Below are 24,538 nucleotides of genomic sequence, written 5' to 3' on the forward strand. Positions count from 1 at the left end.
ATAATAATAATAATAATACATTTCATTTAGAGGCGCCTTTCAAGACACCCAAGGTCACCTTACAGAGCATATAGTCATCATACATTTTTTAAAAAAACAAGACATTGTGGAAAAAATAAATAAATAAATAAACATAAGCAATAAGAAATAAATAAAACAAAAACAAGACAAAACAAAACAAAAAAAATCAAATAAAAATCAAAACAGTGATCAGTTAGACGTTGTGTGCGAGTTTGAACAGGTGAGTTTTGAGTTGTGACTTGAAGGTTGTAATGGTGTCTGACTGTTTTATGTGTGGGGGGAGGGAGTTCCAGAGCCTGGGTGCTGAACAGCTGAATGACCGGGCACCCATTGTAGTGAGTCGTGATGTGGGGATACATAGTAGTCCAGCAGAGGTTGAGCGGAGAGAGCGGGAGGGAGTGTATTCTTGGAGGAGGTCGCAGAGATAACTGGGGGCTAGGTTGTGGAGAGCTTTGTAGGTGAGGAGTAGGGTTTTGCATTGGATACGGTAGTGTACTGGGAGCCAGTGAAGTTGAATGAGGACAGGGGTGATGTGGTCAGATGATTTGGTGCGGGTGATGATCCGGGCGGCTGAGTTCTGAATGATCTGCAGTCTGTTGATGAGTTTGGTGGGGAGTCCGGTGAGGAGGGCGTTGCAGTAGTCTATGCGTGATGTGACAAATGAGTGAACTAGGATTTCAGTGCTGGATTGGGTCAGTGATGGGCGGAGTCTGGCGATGTTGCGGAGGTGGAAGAATGCAGTCCGGGTGATGTTGTGAATATGGGGTGCGAATGAGAGGGTGTTGTCCAGGATGACGCCGAGGCTCTTGACTTTGGAGGAGAAGGGTACTGGGAATCCATCGATAATTATGAGCTGGGGTGTGTTGTGATTTAGTGAGGGTGGATTTGGATCCGATGAGCAGGGCCTCGGTCTTGTTTCCATTGAGTTTCAGGAAGTTCCTGCTCAACCAGCTCCGGATCTCTTCCAGGCACGTGATGAGGGAGGTGGGGGGGATGGCAGCGGTGGGTTTGGTGGAGATGTAGACCTGTGTGTCGTCAGCGTAGCAGTGAAAATGGACCCCATGGTGACGGAGGAGTGTGCCCAGCGGGAGGAGGTAAGTGGTGAAGAGGAGTGGACCCAAGACTGACCCCTGGGGGACACCCAGTGAGACACCTGAACACCCAGACTTGTGGTTGCTTAGTTGAACAAATTGTTGACGGCCGGTGAGGTAGGATGTAAACCAGGAGAGTGCAGCACCAGTGATCCCGATACCAGCTAGGCGGTCAAGGAGCAGAGGGTGGGAGATGGTGTCGAATGCTGCGCTGAGATCGAGGAGGATGAGAATGGTGAGTAATCCAGAGTCGGCTGCAAGGAGGAGGTCGTTGGTGATTTTGACTAGGGCTGTTTCAGTGCTGTGTTTTGGACGGAAGCCAGATTGGAACGGTTCATGGAGATTGTTAATGTCCAGGTGGGACTGTAGTTGTGCGGCAACCACCCTTTCAAGTGTTTTGGAGATGAAAGGGAGATTGGAGATGGGCCGGTAATGGTTAAGGTCAGTTGGGTCAGCACCAGGTTTTTTCAGGATGGGAGTGATGGCAGCCAGCTTGAGAGTGGGGGGTACAGTACCAGTAGTGAGGGAGGAGTTAATTATGTTGGTGATCATGGGGGAGATGGACGGAAGACATGCTTTGACAAGGGAGGTGGGAAGAGGATCGAGCTGACAGGTGGTGGTTCTGATGCGTCCCTTAGCGTTCAGACCTGGACAGAGAGCAGGGTGTTGGGACAGCCGACCAAAGGCTCAAATCAGAGACTGAAGACGGCCCTCCACAAGGTAAGGGCTTGGTGAAACAGCTTCCGCAAGAGACTCAGGACTCGTAACAGAACAGAAGTAACAGAAACCGCCTGGAGAGTACGGCCAGAGTTTGCTCTAAAATAATTGGACTTTCAATAAGAACTCTCTCCTCCATCCACGACCAGCAAACACTCCGGTTAGCCAAAAGACTTATGCAGGACCCCTCACACGCTCTACACCCCGCCTTTGAGTGGCTCCCCTCAGGGCGCCGACTACGCTGCCTCGGCTGTAGGACACAGAGGAGAAAAGCAACCTTTGTTCCCAAGGCTGTTCACCTCCTCAACTCCTCCTAAACCCCCCACCCGGGCTTGTGCCCTCCCCACATGGACTGGTGAAGCCGTGTTTGTTTTTGTTTGTTTGCTGCTATGTGCCCTCAATTGCCCCCTGGGGACAAATAAAGTTTTTTTGAATTTGAATTTGAATTTGTATCAGTACTGGGTGTCAGTTCTAGCGGAGTGTAGTCAGTAGGCTGTAAGGTTACAGGTTGATCCTGGTGACCTTTGAGCTATAGAGTGAAAGACATATCTCTTCTGTTTTGGACTTGAGACGCTGATTAAAGCCTTATAGCCATGTGAGTTTGGCTCATTAGCTGTTTTATCTCTCCAAGTCTTAAGGAAGCGTTCCACTAATACACCTGAATGTCCTGGAGACCACAGAGGAAGGTAAACGTAAGGACCACATCCGAGGAAACATCCAAGCAGCTGAAGGGATCGTACTTTATAGGTTCCTCTGTGAGTAATTAAAGACTTATCCCTAATTCAACTTTAAATCACTTAAATATAAAGTGAGAAATGTATTAAATCATACATTAGTTATCCTTCAAGAGATTAACGTAGTGGTGATCAGAGTCCTGTTCTACTCTGGGGCTAGTTGGTAAAGCAACGTTCTATCCTGGGATGAGGTCCTTGTAGGTATTTTAATGCTGGGGTTAGGTGGTAATATTCATGTGTATGCTGGGGTTAGCTGGTGACGCTCGGTCCTGGGTTTAGGGCAGCACCATGAGGAGGAGATCGGGGTCAGAGGTTCTCCTGTTCGTCTTGTGTTTTCTTCTCCTCCTCCTGTGTGTTGGACTCCTGGCGGTGTCCTGGCTCAGCCTGCGACCGGATGGTAGGAGCAAATCACCCATTAAATCACTAAAATTCTCAGATACAACCAGAAATAACTCATATAATTGACCAAATATAACTCGGATATAACCAAAAATAACTCACATAGAAATATGACTCATAATACAACTAAACATAACTCATGATCAATATAAATAAGTATAACTTGTATCTAAAACAACCAAATATTACTTATTTATTACAACTAAATAGACCTGGTGAATAGAATGATGACGAGGAAGGTTTCTCCCTGGTGGTCTTCAGATAGATCGCCGTTGGAGGGTCGCTTGACGATCACAGAAGGAGTCATCTTCACTGACGACTTGAAGAACTCCTCTAGTCTTCAGTTTAAGGCCCTGGCCTTCGACATCCAGCTCCTGGTAACTACTCCAACTCCAACTCCAACACGCTGCAGACAAGCCTCAATGTAGCTCCGCTTCTTCTGTACAGTAGTCTGTTTGTAGTGACCGGAAGGTTCACAAATTCTTGGTGTTGGTTGGGTTCCAGGGACACACTGAGATTGTATTTCGGGTCCCAAGGTGAAATTGTTAAAGTATCCCTGCACTACAACCCATACACTCAAAAACACACAATCTCAAACACCTCATACCCATAGATGTTCTGCTGTCTCCGACTGCAGTATCAAGGTCCACATGACTAGGACTGACACATCAGCTCTGTTGGAGCAGTTTTCTCTCTTATGCGAAATACATCTCATATAACACCAGACCTCTGACCCCACTGACCTGTGAACCTGCAGGTGTCAGACGCCTTGTGGAGCAACAGAGACTACACATCCTGCCAGGTCACGACCTTCAGGTCAGCTTCATGTTTACACCTGATATAATATCATCATTATAATGTCATTAGAATAATATCATTATTATAACATAACATATCGACATATCAATATTTGGGGTATCAGTAATGTATCAATAGAGTATCAGTAGAGTATCAAGAGTATCAGTATAGTATCAGAATGTAGGGTATCAGTAGACTATCAATAGAGTATCAGTATGTAGGGTGTCAGTAGAGTATCAATAGAGTATCAGTATAGTATCAATAGAGTATCAGTGTGTAGGGTACCAGTAGAGTATCAATAGAGTATCAGTATAGTATCAATAGAGTATCAGTGTGTAGGGTACCAGTAGAGTATCAATAGAGTATCAGTATAGTATCAATAGAGTATCAGTGTGTAGGGTACCAATAGAGTATCAATAGAGTATCAGTATAGTATCAATAGAGTATCAGTGTGTAGGGTATTCGTAGAGTATCAATAGAGTATCAGTATGAAGGGTCTCAGAAGGGTGCGTGATGTCATGGATGTCCAGCAGGGGGAGTGTCTTGGTGACCTTTGACCTTTGGTTCCATGGACCTGTCACAGCCCAGCAGGTGCAGCAGGAGCTGAGGGCGGGGCTTCAGAGCCCTGGCCCTATGGTGATTGACAGCAGCAGCATCCAAATTACAGGTAGACACATTATCCAAACCAGCAGCCAACCAAAACACGTCAATCTACATCACAGTGTTCTGGAAGTAGTGTGATGGATGTTTTATTACATTCAAATATATTATATTAGTTTGCCATGATATTATCTTGGTATATTGGAGTGTCGACATTTACCATGTGTATTATGTTGTGGTGGAGGCTACAATGTCCAACCAAACTATCTGGGGATGGCAGTTCAATTCCACTGTTTTTACTCTGATTCATGAGCCATAGTTTAGGGTGCTGCTGATAACAGAGGGGCTAGGATTAAGGGTAAGGGTTCATTTAGGGGGTTAAGGGTTAGGGTTACTTTAGGGCTGCTGCTGATGAAACACCTTGTCCTCAGAGAGAGAAGAGGAGACCACAGCTCTGCCTACGCCAGGAAGCAGTTCAACAACGGCTGGTGAGCAGCTTTATAGCCTATAATATATCATTACTAGTGCTGTCAAGCGATTAAAATATTTAATCGCGTTAATGACATAGTTAACTCACGATTAATCGCAAAAAAATGTCAATGCTAAATATCCCTTGATTTCTATGTCCCATTAATTTTTCTCATTTTAATGCTCTTATCAACATGGAGAAGTGCATCGGCTTGCCTTGTGCAAATGTTTCTTTATTGATAACAACATTGGCATATACTGATCAGAACAGCACGATACAAAAAAAAAGCCTATTGTGCAATTAAACGATGAACATACAAACATACTGCCTTGAACATAGCAGATTAATATTTTTTTAAATAAATAAATAAATTGCGTCAATCGCGCGATAAAAAAATTAACGCCGTTAAAATTAGTTTGCGTTAACGCCGTTAATAACATGTTTAACTGACAGCACTAATCATTACCTCATGAAATGGCATAAAACTATAACATATAACATATAACTATATGTATCTCCACATGAAGTAACATATAAAATATATCAAACAACGTGGAGGTACATATATATAACATATATAGCCATGTAATGTGCATGTAGTACCTGGTGGAGGCGATGTTTCCTCAGCGTGGGGGTGCCCCTCCGCCCAGAGGGCCTGTGGAGATCTGGCCCTCTGTGTCCCAGATGTCTTATTCTGCGATGGACTGCAGAACTGTCCCAATGGCTTTGATGAAGAGCAAGAAGTCTGCGGTAAAACAGGGTTAGGGGGTTGCGTTAGTGTTAGGGGGTCGGGTTGTTATGAGGGGGTTGTGTTAGGGTTAAGGGGGTTGGGATATGGTTAGAGTTTAAGGGGTTGGATTATGGTTAGGGTAATATAGCCATTATTCGGTTTGGGTTAGGTTAGCATGAGGGATGGGTTATGATCGATATATTGTCAATGCTAGCTTAGCTTCAATGCTCAACTCCATAGGAAAAAAATTATAGGACGTAGACTGAAAGCTGATCATGTCATTCGAACATGACGATGAAATCACAGGATAGTTGCTTGTCTCTCCACAGCAACAGCATGTGACGGACAGTTCCTCCTGACGGGACCAACTGGATCCTTCCACGCGGAGTCGTACGATAGCAATGCTCAGTGCCGCTGGGTTATACGGTACCTGCTGGCTCTCTCCTGTCTCTCTCCTGTCTCTCTCCTGTCTCTCTCCTGTCTCTCTACTGTCTCTCTCCTGTTTCTCGACTGTCTCTCTGCTAATCTCTCCTGTCTCTCTCCTGTCTCTCTCCTGTCTCTCTCCTGTTTCTCTGCTAATCTCTACTGTCTCTCTACTGTCTCTCTGCTAATCTCTACTGTCTCTCTACTGTCTCTCTCCTGTCTCTCTACTGTCTCTTTCCTGTCTCTCTACTGTCTCTCTGCTAATCTCTACTGTCTCTCTACTGTCTCTCTCCTGTCTCTCTACTGTCTCTCTGCTAATCTCTACTGTCTCTCTACTGTCCCTACTGAATCTCTACTGACTCTACTGTTATCTACTGTCTCTCTACTGTTATCTACTGTCTCTCTACTGACTCTACAGTTATCTACTGTCTCTCTACTGTCACTTTACTGGCTCTATTGGCTCTCTCAACTGAATCTCTCCATTTCTCTGCACATATAATGTCTGTACTTTCTTAAATGTCTCTACTATTTCTACCGTATCTTCAATCGCTACTGCCTCTCCACTGAACCTCCACTATCTACTGTCTCTAGTGTCTCTACTATCTCTACTATACTGTTTCTCTTCAGTGTCTCTCTTTCTGTGTCTACAGTGCGTTGGTGTTAATAGCAGGAGAATGTCCCTCATCATGGTTCTTCTGCCGATGTGTTTAGGGTAGAGAAGGGCTTGTCCGTAGAGATCAGCTTCCAGGGGTTTGAGACTGAAGAGGAAACCGACGCACTGAGTCTCTATGAGGGCGTCGGGACAGAAAAGCGTCTTGTATGTAAGTACGGTCACAGAAGTATGGAAGTATTTTCAAAAATGCATTGAGTTACGGTCTACCTACAGTCTATTGTCATTCATCTACTTTCGGTGTTCTACTGTTTATTGTCGACTTCTGTCTACCCCCAACGTTTTTCACTCTTCTTATTTGGGTCAAAGATGTGCATTTAAAGTAATAATCTGGACGATTATTACTTTAAAGGACGATTTTTTTGTTAATTAACTATCTATTTCCGAATGGGGCAACACACTGGTGTTTGAGCATCAATAGCTATATAGATAGATAGATTTATAGATATATAGATATAACATCTTATTGTCAATCCCAGCTGTGCTGTCAGGCTCCGCCCCCCCAGGAAATGTGTGGCTTCTTCAGGACCAATCAACTGTTCTGTTTACTTCTGATGAGTACAACAACCTGCCAGGGTTCAGAGCCACATACAAGGCTGCCGACGCCTCCAACCTCAGCGGTAAGGTCATCATACTTGAAGGGGACATATTATACCACCAGGTGCGAGTGTGGTTAGCCGTTAGAAGCTGTTTTGAAAATATGCAGCTTCTGACGTCACAGGTGGGCATGTCCACCTAGATCTGTGCTGGATAGATGAGCAACGTTTACCTCAGTCCACTGGGTAAGGCTGGTAGACTGATCTATCCAGCACACATCTACGTGGACACTAGGGATGGGCAAAATTATTCTTTTCCGGGAACTAGTTCTTTCAGTTCAGTTCACTATAACGATTCGTTTATTTGATTCGTTCGTTTTGATTCGTTCGTTACGTCAGATTACATCTTAAAAAAAATAAAAAATAAAAAAACTTGTTTTTATAATTATTATTTTTTTTAATTGGTCGTGTGGGTCCGGATAGGACCGTCAAGACCGCAGTCCACCGTTTGGAGATGCCTGCTATATAGTATGTTGAACGTCCCACCAATATTTATACCACTTGTTTACTCTCTATATTTCATTCATGGTTTTACATTTATAATTTTATTTTACTTTACATTTAATTCTTCATTGTTCAGGCATTACAGAACTTGCATGGTCATAAATAAAAAATACGAACTGCAGTTTAATTTCTTTGTTTGTTCTTAAATTGACGTAGAATGGAGCAAAGACTCCTGGGATTGGGAAATGCGTTTATCCAATAAACAGATGGAGGTCAAGTCTATTTTCGAAAAAATGTAGGGGGATATATGAGTCGAATGGTATGACCCAAGATACGTCAGACAGAGAAAGCGCGCATATTCGACGGTACCGCCTTGTCATTGGTTTACCCAGGTGCCATTCCAACACCATTGCTACCTCTCATTGGCTGAATCTTTGAGAAAGTTGTAGACTCAATCAATGGAAGTCGCGGGGAGACGGAGCTCTGTTCGTTTGTATATTTTATTTACGTGACCATATGTTTGGTTTATGTTAAAAAAAAAGAATCAAAGAACCAGTTCTTCTTGTTTTGGGGAACCAGTTCTTGTCGTTCACGTTCGGGATTCGTTCGTTGTAACGAATCAGTCGCGACCGACACATCCCTAGTGGACACGCCCACTTTTGATGTCATAAGGGGCGGATTTTCGAAACGGCTTGCAAGGGCTAATCACGCTAACACCAGGTGGTATAGTATGTATCCCCTTTAATCTACCATTTAATCTACCACTAAGCATCATTTATAACTTTCACGTATCATTTTCTCCAGATGAGCAGAAGCTCACCTGTTCCTTTGAGCAAGGCATGTGTTTCTGGAGGCAGAACCCAGCAGAGGGCAACTCCTGGATTCGAACCAGCGACCAAACCTTCCCCCCCCTGACTGGACCCAGCTCCGACCACACCCTTGGCAACCACTCAGGTTATTTTGGCAACCCCACTCAGGTTACTATGGCGACAGCCTAGGTTACCGGATGCTAAGGGGAGGTTATTATGGGAGGCTTGCTAGGGTAAGCCTCTTGCTAGGGTTGTTTTTGGGTTGGACTGAGTCTCAGTTTGGACCAATTACAGGTTATTACCTTGTGACGCCAAGGAGTCTGAGCCAATTAGAGAGCAGTTACTACATCTACAGTCTTCCCTTGACTCCGCCCCCTCAACCCATTTGTCTCAAATTCTGGTAAATTATTCTGTAAATTTCGAATTTTGACATTTGAAATAAATATAAAAATATACATTAATGTTTAATCTAGTTACCATATTCGTTTAGGTACCACATGTTTGGTGAACATGTATATAGGTTGAGGGTGCTGCTCAGTGAGCTGCCATCATCTAAACCAAACATGACGGCATCCTCCACTATCGTGTTCCAAAGAGACGGTAACTATGGAGACAACTGGAACCTGGGTCAGGTGACCCTTAACCTAACAACGGAAACCATGGTTAGCACCAGAAAGACTCAGTATTCATTTCACTTCGACACTTTTATAACCATTTATAATAAACTATTTAAAGATTACAGAGTGACTCTATGTCTGACATAATGACATCCTGTCTGACAGAATTACTACCTATACTTCCTGTCTGATAGAATGACTTCCTGTCTGACAAAATGACATCCTGTCTGACAGAATTACTACCTATACCTCCTGTCTGCCAGAACGACTTCCTGTCTGACATAATGACTTCCTGTCTGACAGAATTACTACCGATACCTCCTCTCTGCCAGAACGACGTCCTGTCGGACATAATGACTTCCTGTCTGACAGAATTACTACCTATACTTCCTGTCTGTCAGAATGACTTCCTGTCTGACTAATTGACTCCCGGTACTTCCTGTGTATCAGGTCGTGTTCGAGGCGCTGAAGCGAGGCGGTATGAGGAATGACATTGCTCTAGATGACATCATCCTGACCAGCGGCCCCTGTGGAGAGGCCCCGCCTGAACCAACCAACGTCCCTCCACCAACTGCACCACCCGTCATCCCTGGTACTCACTGACCCTAACTTACCCCAACTTACCCCTGGTTATTAGTTACTGACCTTAACCCGTTGTTTGTTTCCCTCAGCTGACTGCGGGGGACCCTTTGACCTCTGGGAGCCCAACTCCACCTTCAGCTCTCCGAACTTCCCTCACAGTTACGGAAACAAAGCCAACTGTATGTTAAAACTACAGTAACATCACTAACTGTGTGTTAGAACAACAGAAACACAACCAACTGTATGTTAAAACTACAGTAACATCACTAACTGTGTGTTAGAACAACAGAAACACAACCAACTGTATGTTAAAACTACAGTAACATCACTAACTGTATGTTAGAACAACAGAAACACAACCAACTGTATGTTAAAACTACAAAAACATCCCTAACTGTATGATAAAACTACAATAACATCACTAACTGTATGTTAAAACTACTGCAAAATAGCTAACTATGTTAAAACTACAATAACATTGCTAACTGTGTGTTAAAACTACAGTAACTTCACTGTATGTTAAAACTACAGGAACATAACTTACTGTATGTTAAAACTACAGAAACATCACCAACTGTATGTTAAAACTACAGTAACATCAACTGCATCGAAAGTACACGGAAACAAAGCCTATTTATGTCAAAGCGAAATGGATATATTAGTATAAAAGGGTCATATAGCGCTAACTCCCTTGTTGCTTTGTGGTGCAGGCCTGTGGACGCTCCATGCCAGAGAAGGATGGAACATCCAACTCCATTTCCTACACTTTGATGTGGAGGCCACCTACGACGTGGTAGAGGTCCGAGATGGGTTGGGGTCGGACTCTAGGCTCCTAGGTCAGGCTAACAACACTCTAAATGAGGATTTATATGATTATGAATGGCTTAATATTGAATTTGTGTTGTGGAATTCACTATTTACTACTACTTTGTTAATGCCTGAAAATGGCAGTTTTTCTAAAGTGCTTCGGAATTTCATACCAAACAAATAGAAAAGTAAATCGCGGCAGTGGTTCTCCTCCCAGGAGTCTTTACAGGCACCGACAGACCCGCCCCCGACCTGGTCTCCACAGCCAATCAGGTGACAGTGAGGTTTGTGACAGACAGCAGCGGAGCGGGTGGAGGGTTCCAAGCCAACTTCACCTCCGGGTTGAACATCGGATCTCCAGGTTAGAAATTCCACTAGTTCACAACTAGTTCAACAACATGGTACTAGTTCAGCTCTGGTTTGAACTTCGGCTCTCCAGGTTAGAAGTTCCACTAGTTTACAACTAGTTTACCTAGTTAGACAACAAGTTTACTTAGTTAGTTCAGCTCTGGGTTGAACATCGGCTCTCCAGGTAGAAGTTCCTCTAGTTAACAACTAGTTGAACAACCTGTTACTAGTTCAGCTCTTTAAAGCTTTTTTTTAACAACGTGATGTAGGCTCTTCTCATAGTATTGTTGTATTGGGTAGGAAGGGCTTTTTAGTAGGCTTTAACCGGTTTATCCATTTATATCAACATTACTTAAGATAGCCTTCCAAGTACATTTACATTTAGGGCATTTAGCAGACGCTTTTATCCAAAGCTACTAACATCGGTTGAAACACCGACGGCAGAGTCAACCATGCAAGGCGACAGCCTTGCATGGTTGTCAGGAGCAGTAACTAACCCTAACCCTAACTGTCAGGAGCAGTTAGGGTTAAGTGTCTTGCTCAGGGACACCTCAACACTCAGTTAGGAATCGAACTAGCAACCTTTCGGTTACAAGACAGCTGCTCTACCTCCTGAGCTAAGCCCACCCCCGAGTAGGAGGTTTCAAGTTAAGAACTAGTGAAAAACTAGTAGAACAAGTCGTCCTTCTATTTTACCTGGTTGTTTCCTCTCAGAGCCATGTGAGGAAGGCCAGTACCAGTGTCTCCTAGGAGACTGTATCCATGGTAATACTCTTTGTGATGGTGTAGTCGACTGCCCTGACGCCTCTGATGAAGCAGACTGTGGTGAGAACAGTTTCTACGCAAAACACAATTCTAGATGAGAATATATTCTAGATTTGATAAAGATTCTAGATTAGAAGTACAAGAACCAATGTGTACAAACATAGGAGATAGGATTATTATTATTTAACTCATCTAATCCTTGTTCTACTTGTACTTTTCTAGTGCACATGCCAGTGTTTAACACAACAAGGCGTCTTCAAATCCAGGACCAGGACATCAACTACACTGTTTGCTCTCGGGACTGGAGCCAACACCTGTCGGACTTCACCTGCTCCTACTTGGGGCACAGGTATGAACCCCTAGCCTGGACCACTGGTAAGAACCCCTCCCTCACCTGGACAACAGGTAGGAACACCTCACTCACCTGGACAACAGGTAGGAACCCCTCCCCCACCTGGACAACAGGTAGGAACCCCTCCCTCACCTGGACAACAGGTAAAAACCCTCACCTTGATAACAGGTAGGAACACTCACCTGGACAACAGGTAGGAACCCCTCCCTTACCTGGACAACAGGTAGGAACCCCTCAGTCATCTGGACAACAGGTAGGAACACTCACCTGGATAACAGGTAGGAACACTCACCTGGACAACAGGTAGGATGACTCACCTGGACAACAGGTAGGATGACTCACCTGGACAACAGGTAGGAACCCCTCCCTCACCTGGACAACAGTTAAAAACCCTCACCTTGATAACAGGTAGGAACACTCACCTGGACAACAGGTAGGAACCCCTCCCTTACCTGGACAACAGGTAGGAACCCCTCAGTCATCTGGACAACAGGTAGGAACACTCACCTGGATAACAGGTAGGAACACTCACCTGGACAACAGATAGGAACACTCACCTGGATAACAGGTAGGAACACTCACCTGGACAACAGGTAGGAACCCCTCCCTCAACTGGACAGGTAGGAACACCTGTTGGGAAAGAGGACTTCATAACGGACTGATTCTGTTTGCAGGTCGGGCCAAGCTGTCTCGGTACCAGCAGTGAGGGAGGATTCCCCGTTTGTCAGCATCAACATCAAGCCCAACAAAACACTGGAGCTTAACATGAGGTTCACATGAACAATAACATCACCACAACATGATATAAACCATTACTACCACCATAATCATAAACATAAGCTCTACCATAACATAAAAAAAACAGTAATCATCACATAACATACTGACATTAACCACAACATTAACCTCCTGTCTGCTATGTAGTGAAACCTGTGTTGGAGAGGAGGTCATTTCACTGAGATGTGGGAACCAACGTAAGTGAACTGTTCTGTGTTACATTTCATAGTTGTTCACATGAATCAATCTTCAGTGTTCTGAAACTAAACAGAACTCCTGTCTTCAGCTTGTGGTGTTCGTCTGGTACCGAACACAACCCCTCACAGACCGTTGGAGACACAGGACACAGCAGACCAACAGGTCGGTCAAGGTAACCGTCCATTACTCTTATTATTATTTATCAGCAACCAGGGTTGTTCTTTCTTCTCCTATGATCCTCTCCTTGTTTCCTCTTCTTGTCTCATCTACCTCCTTGTCTGGTCCCCCAGTGAATTCTCACTAGGGGTGGACACCAGAAAGGACACTAGAAAGGACACTTGTCTTCTCCTAGTGTCCTTTCCTTATGTCCTTCTGAGTTTCCTCTCCTTGTTTCCTTTCCTAGTGACCTCCACTTTTCTATTCTACTACAGTTGTCTCCTTGTCTCCTCTGCTAGTGACCTCTAGTCCCTTCTCCTGGTTTCCCCTCCTTGTCTTCTTTCCTAGTAGCCTCATCTTGTGTCCTCAGCTAGTCTCCCCTCCTAGTGCCTTCTAAAAGTCTCCTTTCCTAGTTTCCCCTCCTAGTGCCCTCTCCTAGTGTCCTCTCCTAGTCTTCCCTCCTAGTGTCCTCTCCTTGTCTCCTCTGCTTGATGCTCTGTCCACTCATAGTGTTCCATCATTGTAGTCATATCCTTTCATAGAGTCCCCTCCTTCTATCCTCTCCTTGTTTTCTATCCTAGTGTCATCTCCTTGTGTCCTGTCCTAGTGTCCTTTCCTTGGTTCCTCTCCTAGCAAGTGTCAAAGTGGTGGGAGGGGTCGATGCGTTGAAGGGGGCGTGGCCATGGATCGTCTCTCTTCATTGGCGGAACCGGCATGTCTGTGGAGCCACGATGATCGACCCCCATTGGCTGGTTACCGCAGCTCACTGCGTCTACGGGTAACTAACCAGCCTACTAACTAACTAACCACTAGGAAAACGTAGCCTCTAGATAACCTCAGACCCCAGTTAATGTAAATGCCTCACATGATCCCTAGACCTGCACTTGATCCCTGTACCTTCACTTTATCCCTGGACCTTCACTGGTCCCTGGACCCTCACTTGATCCCTAGACCTTCACTTGATCCCTAGACCTTCACTTGATCCCTGTACCTTCACTTGATTCCTGGACCTTCACTTGATCCCTGGACCTTCACTTGATCCCTAGACCTTCACTTGATCCCTAGACCATCACTTGATCCCTGTACCTTCACTTGATCCCTAGAACTTCACTTGATCCCTGGACCTTCACTTGATCCCTAGACCTTCACTTGATCCCTAGCCTGACATCTGCAGACCAATTCTCAAATGCACATTAGTCTGGAGCCTCTTAGTTCACTTTTGATATTCGAGGGCCTTTATCAGCAGGTGCAGGACAAAACACCAAATACGGAGGCAATGGAACAGACCTGCAACCAATCAGAGCAGCGAAACATGAAACATGTGACACATAAGCGGCTGCCATCTTGGATGCTCCCCTAGGGGGCTCCTGTACAGTCATCATAATAAACCCGCCCAATATCAGGTTAACGGTCGGTCTGGGACAGGTCTGCTGGAAATCTGTCTCAACGGGCACGGGTCCGGACGCATATGCCAGAGCAAGAGTCTAACTGCTATTGGCAGTCTTTAGGAATCCTGCCCTAGTTCCGGATTAGGACTCATTCGGGTGGCAACCGGACAAAATAATAGTAACCATCATAGTACATGAGCTACCCTTCATTTTCACTTCCAGGAAGAATATCCACGTGAACCTGTGGAGTGCCGTGCTGGGCCTGCATAGCCAGGGAGATCAGAGCTCCCCTGACGTCCAGCCCAGAGGAGTGGACCAGATCATCATCAATAACCAGTACAACAAACTCACCAAGCAGGCCGATATCGCCATGATGCACCTCGAGACTCCAGTCAACCTAACTCGTACGTCCCCAGTTAAGCCGAACTTGTAGTGAACCTAACTAGTAGTTCATATAACTAGTAACCATTGTGCATCATTAAGTGTGTTGTTGTTTTGTAAGTTGTGTGTATATTGCGTAGATGTGGTGCAGCCAGCGTGTCTCCCAGAAGGGGAGGAACCCCCAGCAGGGAGGAAGTGTTTCATCGCTGGGTGGGGGTACGAGGCTGAGCAAGGTGACGACCCACACTGATCATCATTCATTATGACCCGCACAAATATGTAAGGGATAATGTACAGAACGGACACCAACGTGAAGTGGAGGTGTCTTGGTTCGACCTGAAAGGGCTTATTTTTCGATAATGACCGGCGTTCTGTACATTATGCCGCTTATTACATTCTTGGTCAGCAGAGAAATAGTTTGCCAAAGACGTTGATGTCGCTTAGAAACGGAATACGCTCAGGTTGATAAGTTACCGGACTATTTGCAGAGTGATACGAAATACATGAATCAGAGGCAAAAAATCCACATTCCTTGACCAGCGTTCACTATATGCTTAGCAACGGCCAATTATCAAAAAAATAATTGACCGCCGGAAGTCGGGAAGGCCCATTCAAGTGAAGTGCATTCTACAGCATTAAGAAGAGCCGTGTAATAAATATATATACCCACTAATCCATCGTGGTCTAAACCGACTTAACCTGATCCTGGTTCTACAGGTTCCCCTGTGAATGTTCTCCAGGAGGCCCAGGTTCCGCTGATGGACAGGAAGCAGTGCCAGCAGCAACTTCCTGAGTATAACATCACTTCCTCCATGCTGTGCGCCGGGTTTCCTGAAGGGGGGGTGGACTCCTGCCAGGTAACTCACTTCCCTCAATCAAAACTATGTTGGGTTGAACTAGGGTAGCCTAGCCTAACCTAAGCTAGGGTTGGTTATCTAGGTTAGGCTGTGCTCTGCCTGGTTAAACTGGGCTAGGCTAGGTTAAACTAAGCTAAAGGAATTTGGCTCGGTTAAACAATCTAGGATAAATTAAACTAGGCTAGACTAGGTTGCACTAAGCCCTGCTAGGCTAAACTGGCTAGGTAAAGATAGGATAGATTAAACTAGGTTTAAAAATGGTGACGTTGAACTAAGATAGGCGAGGTAAAAGGTGAACATAGGTTCAACTGGCTAGGTTAAGCCATGCTAGGTTCAGGTTAGGCTACACAAGTCTACATTTAACTCGGCTAAATTAGTTTAGGCTATGCTAGGTTAAATAACGGTTATTTGAACTAAGCTACGTTAAACTGCGTAGTTCAACCTTAATAGGTTGAACTACGCTAGATTTAACTATACTAGGCTAGATATTGCTAAGCTACTGCCAAGATATTTGAAGTTATTTGTTATTTTATTGATTCGGTTCCCAGGGCGACTCTGGAGGGCCGCTCATATGTGAAGAAGATAATCACTGGGTCCTAACAGGTACAGACACACACCTAGCCTAGCTCCTCACAGATACACACCTAGCCTAGCTCCTCACAGATAACCACCTAGCCTAGCTCCTCACAGATACACACCTAGCCTAGCTCCTCACAGATACACACCTAGCCTAGCTCCTCACAGATAACCACCTAGCCTAGCTCCTCACAGATACACACCTAGCCTAGCTCCTCACAGATACACAGCTAGCCTAGCTCCTCACAGAAACATACCTAGCCTAGCTCCTCAAAGATACACACCTAGCCTAGCTCCTCACAGATACACACCTAGCCTAGCTCCTCACAGTTAACCACCTAGCCTAGCACCAAAGAGATAACCACCTAGCCTAGCTTCTCACAGGTACAGATACACGCATACAAACTCATACACAGTAACAATACACCGCCATTCAGTATCAATACTGGAACACACTGCTCAGTGAGTCCCAGGCGGTGACGGTCGTTAGAGCAGTCTAAACGAGCGCGTTCTTCCTCTGTGGTTCAGGCGTGACTTCGTTCGGTGTGGGCTGTGGACGGCCCGGGCGCCCTGGGGTCTATGCCCGGGTCTCCGCCTTCACTCCCTGGGTCGCCCGCACCAGGCGCTCCCGCCTGCCAGCAGTGACATCACTTCCTGTCACCCAGGACCGATCCTAGATCAGTGACATCGGCCCACCACCTGCCAAGGAACTTTTTGAAGAGTGGTACCCCCAGCCCCTCATTTAAACACACACATGTTCAGGCTCTGCAGAATCACAGCCTGATTTTATGTGTTGTGAGCAGGCTGGTTGCTGATGAAGTCATGGGGAGCGTACCTATGTTTCCCGGGTCCTATGTTCCCCGGGTCCTATGTTCCTCGCTTTGTATGTGACCGGGGACAAGGACCCTGTGAGCAAATCTATTTTTCGTAGGATGGTAGGGGCAAGTACCGCCTTTTTCCCCTCAAATTCGCCTGTGATTGGTTAGAATGGCTCTCCTCCGATTGGTTATAGTTAGCGTTAGGTTAAGGGCTAACCCTCACCCTAACCCTAACCCTTACCCTAAACCTGACCCTAACCCTTTGCACCCGGGGAACAAAGGACCTGGGGAACATAGGGATGACCCCAAGTCATGCTAGCTGACTTAACAGAAACTGATCTGACCGTTGTACTGTGATGTACTTCCTGGCCCAACAGGAACTGTTATCTGCATGAAAGAGTAGAGCCGGCAGCATATGGCTAACCCTAAAATTTAGTATGTTAAGGTCATCACTAACATGTACCATGTTAGGTTAACGGTTAGGGCTAACCGTAAGCCTAATCCAAGATTAGCGTTCACATTAAGGGTCAACATTTGATCAAGGTTCCAACTTCAAAAAATCTTTTAAAAGAAAATGGGACAAATAAAATTAATCAAGTTTTGACTCCAGTTGATTGCAGTTTTTAATAAAAATCCTCATTGTAAAAGTGAACTGATTAGAGGTGGACCGCGGGATGGAACTATCTATGTCACCTCCTAATTAATGTTCCCTAAGAGAGGAACATAAACATGTTGAGCCTCATGCTCTATGTCCTAATGAAAAAAATGGGATCAATTCATTCCTTAAAATTTACAATAACATTTTCGCTATCCCTAAAGAAAATAAATGTTATTTTAAATCAAGTTTGAAAACATAGTTGCCTGTATATCTCTTTCTCTATCCCTCTCTCTCTCTCTCTCTCTACAGAGAGGGATCTGTATATATACATACATACATATATATTAGAGCTGTCAAGCGATTAAAATATTTAATCGTGATTAATCGCATTAATGTCAGTTAACTCACGATTAATCGCGATTAATCGCAAATTCTTTTTCTATGCTAAATATCCCTTGATTTTTTTGTCCCATAATTCTTCTCATTTTAATTCTCTTATCAACATGGTGAAGTGCATCGGCTTGTCTTGTGCAAATGATTTTTTATTGATAACAACATTGGCATATACTGATCAAAACAGGACGATACAAAAAAAGAGCCTATAGTGCAATTAAACGACTGCTTTGAACACATGTCATTTGAACATAGCAGTCAGGCTACTGCTTCTTTGTTTTGAGCCAAAGAAGAAAAAAAAATATATATATATATATATTTGCGTTAATCGCACGTTAATTTTTTAACGCCGTTAAAATTGGTTTGCGTTAACGTCGTTAATAACGCGTTTAACTGACAGCTCTAATATATATATAAATCTATATATATTATAGATAGATCATATATTTATATATAGATCTATATTCGTAGATAGATCATATATTTATATATAGATCTGGATTTATAGATCATGTATTTATATCTAGATCTGGATTCATAGATCAAATATGTATAGATAGATCTAGTTTCATAGATAGATCAAAGGGCGTTTAACCCTGCGCTTTCCCCCTCCTTCATCTCTTTCAAAGCTATTTCCTCTTTAGAGACCACGCCCCCTTCAGAGACCACGCCCACCTTCATGGGCATTTCTTCTGCCTGGTCCTGCTTCTCTTTGGGCTGCAGATTTCCAGGCCTGCAGACAGACACAAGAACAGGCAGGCAGATAGACGGACAGACAGACACGCAGGCATATAGACGGACAGACAGACACTCAGACAGACGGACGAGGAGACAGACAGACAAAAAGACAAGCAGACGGACACACAGAAGGTAGAGATAGTAAAGTTACAAAATAGACATACAATGAAAAAGAGTGTAATAGTGTATGGAAATCAGTCTTTTTGAAAATAGAGGGCTAATTGCGATGCCGCTAACAATGAGCTAGCACCTACCTACCATTTAATTGCTATGCTGCTAAAAAATTAGCTAGCTTCAGTTTACCATTTAATTGCTATTTTGCTAACAATGAGCGAGCGCCCGCGTACTATTTCATTCACTGTGCAGCTAACAATGAGCTAGCGCCCGCGTACTATTTCATTCACTGTGCTGCTAACAATGAGCTAGCGCCCGCGTACTATTTCCTTCACTGTGCTGCTAACAATGAGCTAGCGCCCGCGTACTATTTCATTCACTGTGCTGCTAACAATGAGCTAGCGCCCGCGTACTATTTCATTCACTGTGCTGCTAACAATGAGCTAGCGCCCGCATACTATTTCCTTCACTGTGCTGCTAACAATGAGCTAGCGCCCGCGTACTATTTCATTCACTGTGCTGCTAACAATGAGCTAGCGCCCGCGTACTATTTCATTCACTGTGCAGCTAACAATGAGCTAGCGCCCGCGTACTATTTCATTCACTGTGCTGCTAACAATGAGCTAGCGCCCGCGTACTATTTCATTCACTGTGCTGCTAACAATGAGCTAGCGCCCGCGTACCATCTGTCCTCCACGTCTTCGATGGTGTCGGGCAGCGGGATGTCCCGCGTCTCCGGCAGGAAGCAGGCGAACACTCCTGCGATCACGGCGGCCCCTCCGTACACGATGCTAGGGAGGGCAGGGATCACCTGCACACACACAGTTGCCGTTATTTAAGCAATAGATCACGCCAGGCTGGGGTATGTGCTCATTATACCACTGTTAAGGGGCGTTGTCCGGCCCCGACGCGCAGCGGAGGGCCGGCGACCCCCTTCACAGTGGTATAATGAGCACATGCCACTGACTGAAGTGATCTATTGCTTTTATACAACGGTTACTGTTATGGCGAAACGAAAGTCATAGACACACTACATTTAAAAAGAAACCAAGAAAGTCAATGTAGCCGTTTTATTAAAGACTACCAAAAAGTAGTCCCTCCTGCCTGCCGCTATGCATCGACGGTCGCTATGCAACACACTTTAGCGTCCCTCCGAGAGAAGGCTCCGATAGAGCGGTTCGCCGGCAATTTATCCTATGGAGCAGTTCACTCGCCGTGTGCCTAAGGTTTCGTTAGTCTCTCCATCGCCTTACTCACTCCCGGAGTAACAACATTTACACCCTCTCCATCATCCAACATATGTTTTACTTTGTAACTTCCAGGCGCGGAGTGATATGCAAACTTTCACAAAATGATCGGGCGTCATAGCAGTTATGTATACGCTCATTATACAACAGTTGGGAACCAATCAGATCGCTGGATTTAGGTCCCCCGTTGTATAATATATATTATAATATATATTGTATATATTATATTATAGCTTCATCATGTTATCATCACATATAGCTGCACCTGTTATAGCTCCTACATGTTATTAACACTAGAGCTGCTCCTGTTACAGCGGCTTCATGTTATTTACTCTATAGCTGTACCTGTTATAGCTCCTACATGTTATTAACACTAGAGCTGTACCTGTTATAGCTCCTACATGTTATTAACACTAGAGCTGTACCTGTTATAGCTCCTACATGTTATTAACACTAGAGCTGTACCTGTTATAGCTCCTACATGTTAACCCTGTAGCTGCTGTTACATTGGCTTCATGTTATTTACTCTATAGCTGCACCTGTTATAGCTCCTACATGTTAACCCTGTAGCTGCTGTTACATTGGCTTCATGTTATTTACTCTATAGCTGCACCTGTTATAGCTCCTGCATGTTATTAACCCTGTAGCTCCTCCTGTTACAGTGGCTTCATGTTATTTACTCTATAGCTGCACCTGTTATAGCTCCTGCATGTTATTAACAGTAGAGCTGCTCCTGTTACATTGGCTTCATGTTATTTACTCTATAGCTGCACCTGTTATAGCTCCTGCATGTTATTAACACTAGAGCTGCTCCTGTTATAGTGGCTTCATGTTATCTACTCTATAGCTGCACCTGTTATAGCTCCTACATGTTATTAACACTAGAGCTGCTCCTGTTATAGTGGCTTCATGTTATTTACTCTATAGCTGTACCTGTTATAGCTCCTACATGTTATTAACCCTATAGCTGCTTCTATTATAGCGGCTTCATGCTATTCACACTAAAGCTATAGTGTGAATAGCATGGAATGGCGGCTGCCACAAGATGGCGGTACACGCAAAGTCGGATTTTTGTAGGTCTGCTCCTATTATAATTGCTCCTTATATAGCTGATCCCTATAGTTGCTCCTATTATAACTGCCTCTGTTATTGCCGATAGTTTTAGCTTGTTGGTGTGCGGGTGGTGGTCGGTAAGTTATTATTGAGGTTATTAAGGCTAGTAGGTATTAGTTAGTACGGGTCATATTTCGTATGGTTGGTAGTCAGTACGATTTATAAGTTACTTTATACGTTTGTTTGGTTATGAGTTAACTTGGTTATTAGTTATGACAGTTATTAGGAAAGTAGTTAGTTAGGTTATTAGTTAATGTTTTTATTAGTTAATTAGGTGGTTAGCTAATAAATTTGGTTATTAGTTAATTTGGTTGTCAGATAATTACTTAGGTTATAAGCTCGGTGGGTTATTCAATTGTTGGGTTTGTAAATAGTAAGGTTATTAGTTATTGAGTCTTGAGGTTGATAGTTAGTTCGAGCTATTAGTTAGTGAGTCAGGTTGTTAGTTATTTGGTTGAGGGTCTGGTTATTAGTAAGTTGGTTGGTTATAAAGTTGGTACCTCGTCCAGTATCAGAACAGCAGGAGCGGCCATGCTGCCAATACGAGCCATAGTGGAGACGAAGCCCATCCCAGTCTGCCTGTGATTATAATACATAACACAGTCTTACAGTCAGTTCAATGTTATACATAACATAACACAGTCTTACGGTCTGTTCAATGTAATACATAATATAACACAGTCTTACAGTCTGTTCAATGTAATACATAATATAACATAGTCTTACAGTCTGTTCAATGTTGTACATAATATAACATAGTCTTACAGTCTGTTCAATGTAATGCATAATATAGTCATACAGTCTGTTCAATGTAATACATAATATAACATAGTCTTACAGTCTGTTCAATGTAATACATAATATAGTCATACAGTCTGTTCAATGTAATACATAATATAACATAGTCTTAAAGTCTGTTCAATGTAATACATAATATAATATAACATCACATGTTACCGTCTGTTAAGTGTACCATAACATAACATGTTACCATCTGTTTAATATAATATAACTTTTATATTATTAACATTTTACCGTAATTATATTAATTGAATCTTGCTCTTATTGGTCGGTATCTTCATGGGTGAACACACTTATCCCTCCCGACGGAAGCGTCAGCTAAATAATTGTAACCCAATATAATGTTTAAACCAGCTTACATGACAAAACCACTTTTAAGTTAAATGTATCATTATTTTTATTATAGTAGTAGTTTTTATCATTCATTTATTGATACAAAATTGATTGATTAACCCCTTGTGGTTGTTTATATTATGATGCCGTTAGGGGCGGCGTTGCTGGCTGTAGAGCACTTTGCATTTCTGGTATGTTTATTATCAGGTGGTCAAACACAAAGTACGAGGCACCCTAGTGTAAATGTTAGTTTTATTATTAGAACACACCTACCCAGCAACCGCCCTCTGCTTTACACATATTGGCCTCAATAACGTATGCATGTTCGACTTTGAGTTCAATACGAAAGTTGCTCAGGACCAAGTTGGGAACAAGATGACATCAAGTGTTGGTCAATCGGGGCGTGGTGGGATGGTTGGGGTAAAGGTTGCATTGTTGAGATACAGTAAAATGTATTGACCAAACCACATGTCTGGAAGAGGGAGGAATATATGGCGCCAAAAGGCGGGGTTAACTTAGGCCAATCATCATCAAACTTGGTGTAATAAAAGGAACATGGGTCAAGATTCAGTGGGAGGAGCCTACCTGGTGGCAGTAGGAGGAGCCTTCTTGATGACAGTGGGAAGGGCCTGCCCTACATGCTGACAGTGGGAGGGGCCTACCTGATGACCGTGGGAGGGGCCTACCTGATGAGAGTGGGAGGGGCCTACCTGATGACCGTGGGAGGGGCCTACCTGATGACAGTGGGAGGGGTCCTACCCGATGACAGTGGGAAGGGCCTGCCCTACCTGATGAGAGTGGGAGGGGCCTACCTGATGACCGTGGGAGGGGCCTACCTGATGAGAGTGGGAGGGGCCTACCTGATGACCGTGGGAGGGGCCTACCTGATGACAGTGGGAGGGGTCCTACCCGATGACAGTGGGAAGGGCCTGCCCGATGAGAGTGGGAGGGGCCTACCTGATGACCGTGGGGTACAGTTCTCCAGTGTACAGGTAGACACAGGTGAAGGAGGATGAGGTGAAACCTTTCCCCAGACAAGCCAGAGTGGTTCTCAGCGTCTGCATGTCTGAGGAGACACAAAGAGCAGAGTGTGTGTGAGGGTCCGTCTGTCTGTCTGAGAGAGAGAGAGAGAGAGAGAGAGAGAGAGCGAGAGAGAGAGAGAGAGAACCACAAAGTGTGGGTGAGTGAGTGTGTGTGTGTTTAACCTGTGGGGACGAAGATGTTAATGAAGATGACGAGGGCGGAGAGGAAGAGGCAGGTTGCCTGGGTGACACGCCGGCCCAGGTACGTCAGCATGAGGAGGGCCAGCAGCTTGGCCGGAATATCAACAGCCCCAAATATGATCTGCATCAGGTACACGTTCACCTGGATAACCAGCCAATAGGAAGACAAGACACACATTCACTGCATGAACCGGCCAATAGGAAGACAGCACACACATTCACCGGACGAACCAGCCAATCGGAAAACAGGACACACGTTCACCGGACAAACCAGCCAATAGGAAGACAGGACACGCATTCACCAAACAAACCAGCCAATAGGAGGACAGGACACACATTTACCGAACAAACCAGCCAATAGGAAGACAGGACACGCATTCACCAAACAAACCAGCCAATAGGAGGACAGGACACACATTCACCGAACAAACCAGCCAATAGGAAGACAGGACACGCATTCACCAAACAAACCAGCCAATAGGAAGACAGGACACACATTTACCGAACAAACCAACCAATAGGAAGACAAGACACGCATTCACCAAACAAACCAGCCAATAGGAGGACAGGAGACACATTTACCGAACAAACCAGCCAATAGGAAGACAGGACACACATTCACTTGGACAACCAGCAAATAGGAAGACAGGACACACATTCACCGGAAACCAGCCAATTGGAAGACATGACAGCTAGTGAGCCAATTGAAAGACAGGAAAGATAGCCAACCAACAGGAAGATAAGAAGACGTCAGAAGACGTCGTAGAATACCAGCCAATAGGAATGGAACGGCTTACTCCAAACTTCTGGAGGTCCATGGCCAGACCATAATATGCAAAACTGGTGGAAAACCTG

At 44.4% G+C, this 24,538-nt stretch overlaps 2 protein-coding genes and 1 long non-coding RNA gene across 6 annotated transcripts in view; 1 reads left to right on the top strand and 2 right to left on the bottom strand.

Moving 5' to 3' along the window:
• Window positions 1–2,260: 2,260 nt before the first annotated feature.
• On the top strand, window positions 2,261–17,966 carry tmprss15 (transmembrane serine protease 15). 4 transcript variants are annotated; one of them, XM_060057576.1, is made up of 28 exons: window positions 2,261–2,584; window positions 2,843–2,960; window positions 3,224–3,339; window positions 3,720–3,778; window positions 4,294–4,427; window positions 4,792–4,848; window positions 5,457–5,579; window positions 5,889–5,985; window positions 6,694–6,803; window positions 7,132–7,272; window positions 8,497–8,646; window positions 8,796–8,901; window positions 8,992–9,163; window positions 9,569–9,710; window positions 9,790–9,879; window positions 10,411–10,536; window positions 10,725–10,868; window positions 11,570–11,680; window positions 11,843–11,969; window positions 12,647–12,742; window positions 12,897–12,946; window positions 13,036–13,119; window positions 13,737–13,881; window positions 14,714–14,895; window positions 15,013–15,105; window positions 15,590–15,729; window positions 16,278–16,332; window positions 16,834–17,966. In XM_060057576.1, exons 1-28 carry the CDS (start codon window positions 2,492–2,494, stop codon window positions 16,980–16,982), a joined length of 3,210 nt encoding a protein of 1,069 aa, XP_059913559.1. In that variant the 5' UTR covers window positions 2,261–2,491; the 3' UTR covers window positions 16,983–17,966. The 4 variants fall into 4 exon arrangements, with proteins under 4 accessions (XP_059913559.1, XP_059913560.1, XP_059913558.1 ...); XM_060057577.1 differs by having other exon boundaries at window positions 2,261–2,515; window positions 4,291–4,427; XM_060057575.1 differs by having other exon boundaries at window positions 2,262–2,584; window positions 4,291–4,427.
• Window positions 2,813–3,312, bottom strand: LOC132462032 (uncharacterized). Its single transcript, XR_009526710.1, has 2 exons — window positions 3,175–3,312; window positions 2,813–2,947 (listed from the first exon to the last, which is right to left on the bottom strand). It is a non-coding gene; the product is annotated as an uncharacterized LOC132462032 (long non-coding RNA).
• A 674-nt stretch (window positions 17,967–18,640) lies between the features above and the next one.
• The window catches only part of oatx (organic anion transporter X), a 13,639-nt gene continuing 7,741 nt past the window's right edge, over window positions 18,641–24,538 (bottom strand). The window contains exons 11-16 of the mRNA XM_060057582.1: window positions 24,481–24,535; window positions 23,666–23,825; window positions 23,418–23,526; window positions 21,827–21,905; window positions 19,650–19,777; window positions 18,641–18,847 (exon numbers count right to left, since the gene is read on the bottom strand). Coding sequence (XP_059913565.1) covers window positions 18,694–18,847; window positions 19,650–19,777; window positions 21,827–21,905; window positions 23,418–23,526; window positions 23,666–23,825; window positions 24,481–24,535 — 685 coding nt within the window. The 3' untranslated portion in view covers window positions 18,641–18,693. The remainder of the gene's footprint in view (window positions 18,848–19,649; window positions 19,778–21,826; window positions 21,906–23,417; window positions 23,527–23,665; window positions 23,826–24,480; window positions 24,536–24,538) is intronic.

This window comes from Gadus macrocephalus, chromosome 7 (genome assembly GCF_031168955.1).
Source record: "Gadus macrocephalus chromosome 7, ASM3116895v1".
NCBI lineage: Eukaryota > Metazoa > Chordata > Actinopteri > Gadiformes > Gadidae > Gadus > Gadus macrocephalus.

Excerpts from the sequence above, each read along its gene's own strand:
- tmprss15 (XM_060057575.1), top strand. The coding sequence starts at position 2,492 with ATGTCCTGGAGACCACAGAGGAAGGTAAACGTAAGGACCACATCCGAG. Across the intron at positions 4,849-5,456 it reads AAGCAGTTCAACAACGGCTG|CGTGGGGGTGCCCCTCCGCC; the intron begins GTGAGCAGCTTT and ends ATGTTTCCTCAG. Across the intron at positions 6,804-7,131 it reads GACAGAAAAGCGTCTTGTAT|CTGTGCTGTCAGGCTCCGCC; the intron begins GTAAGTACGGTC and ends TGTCAATCCCAG.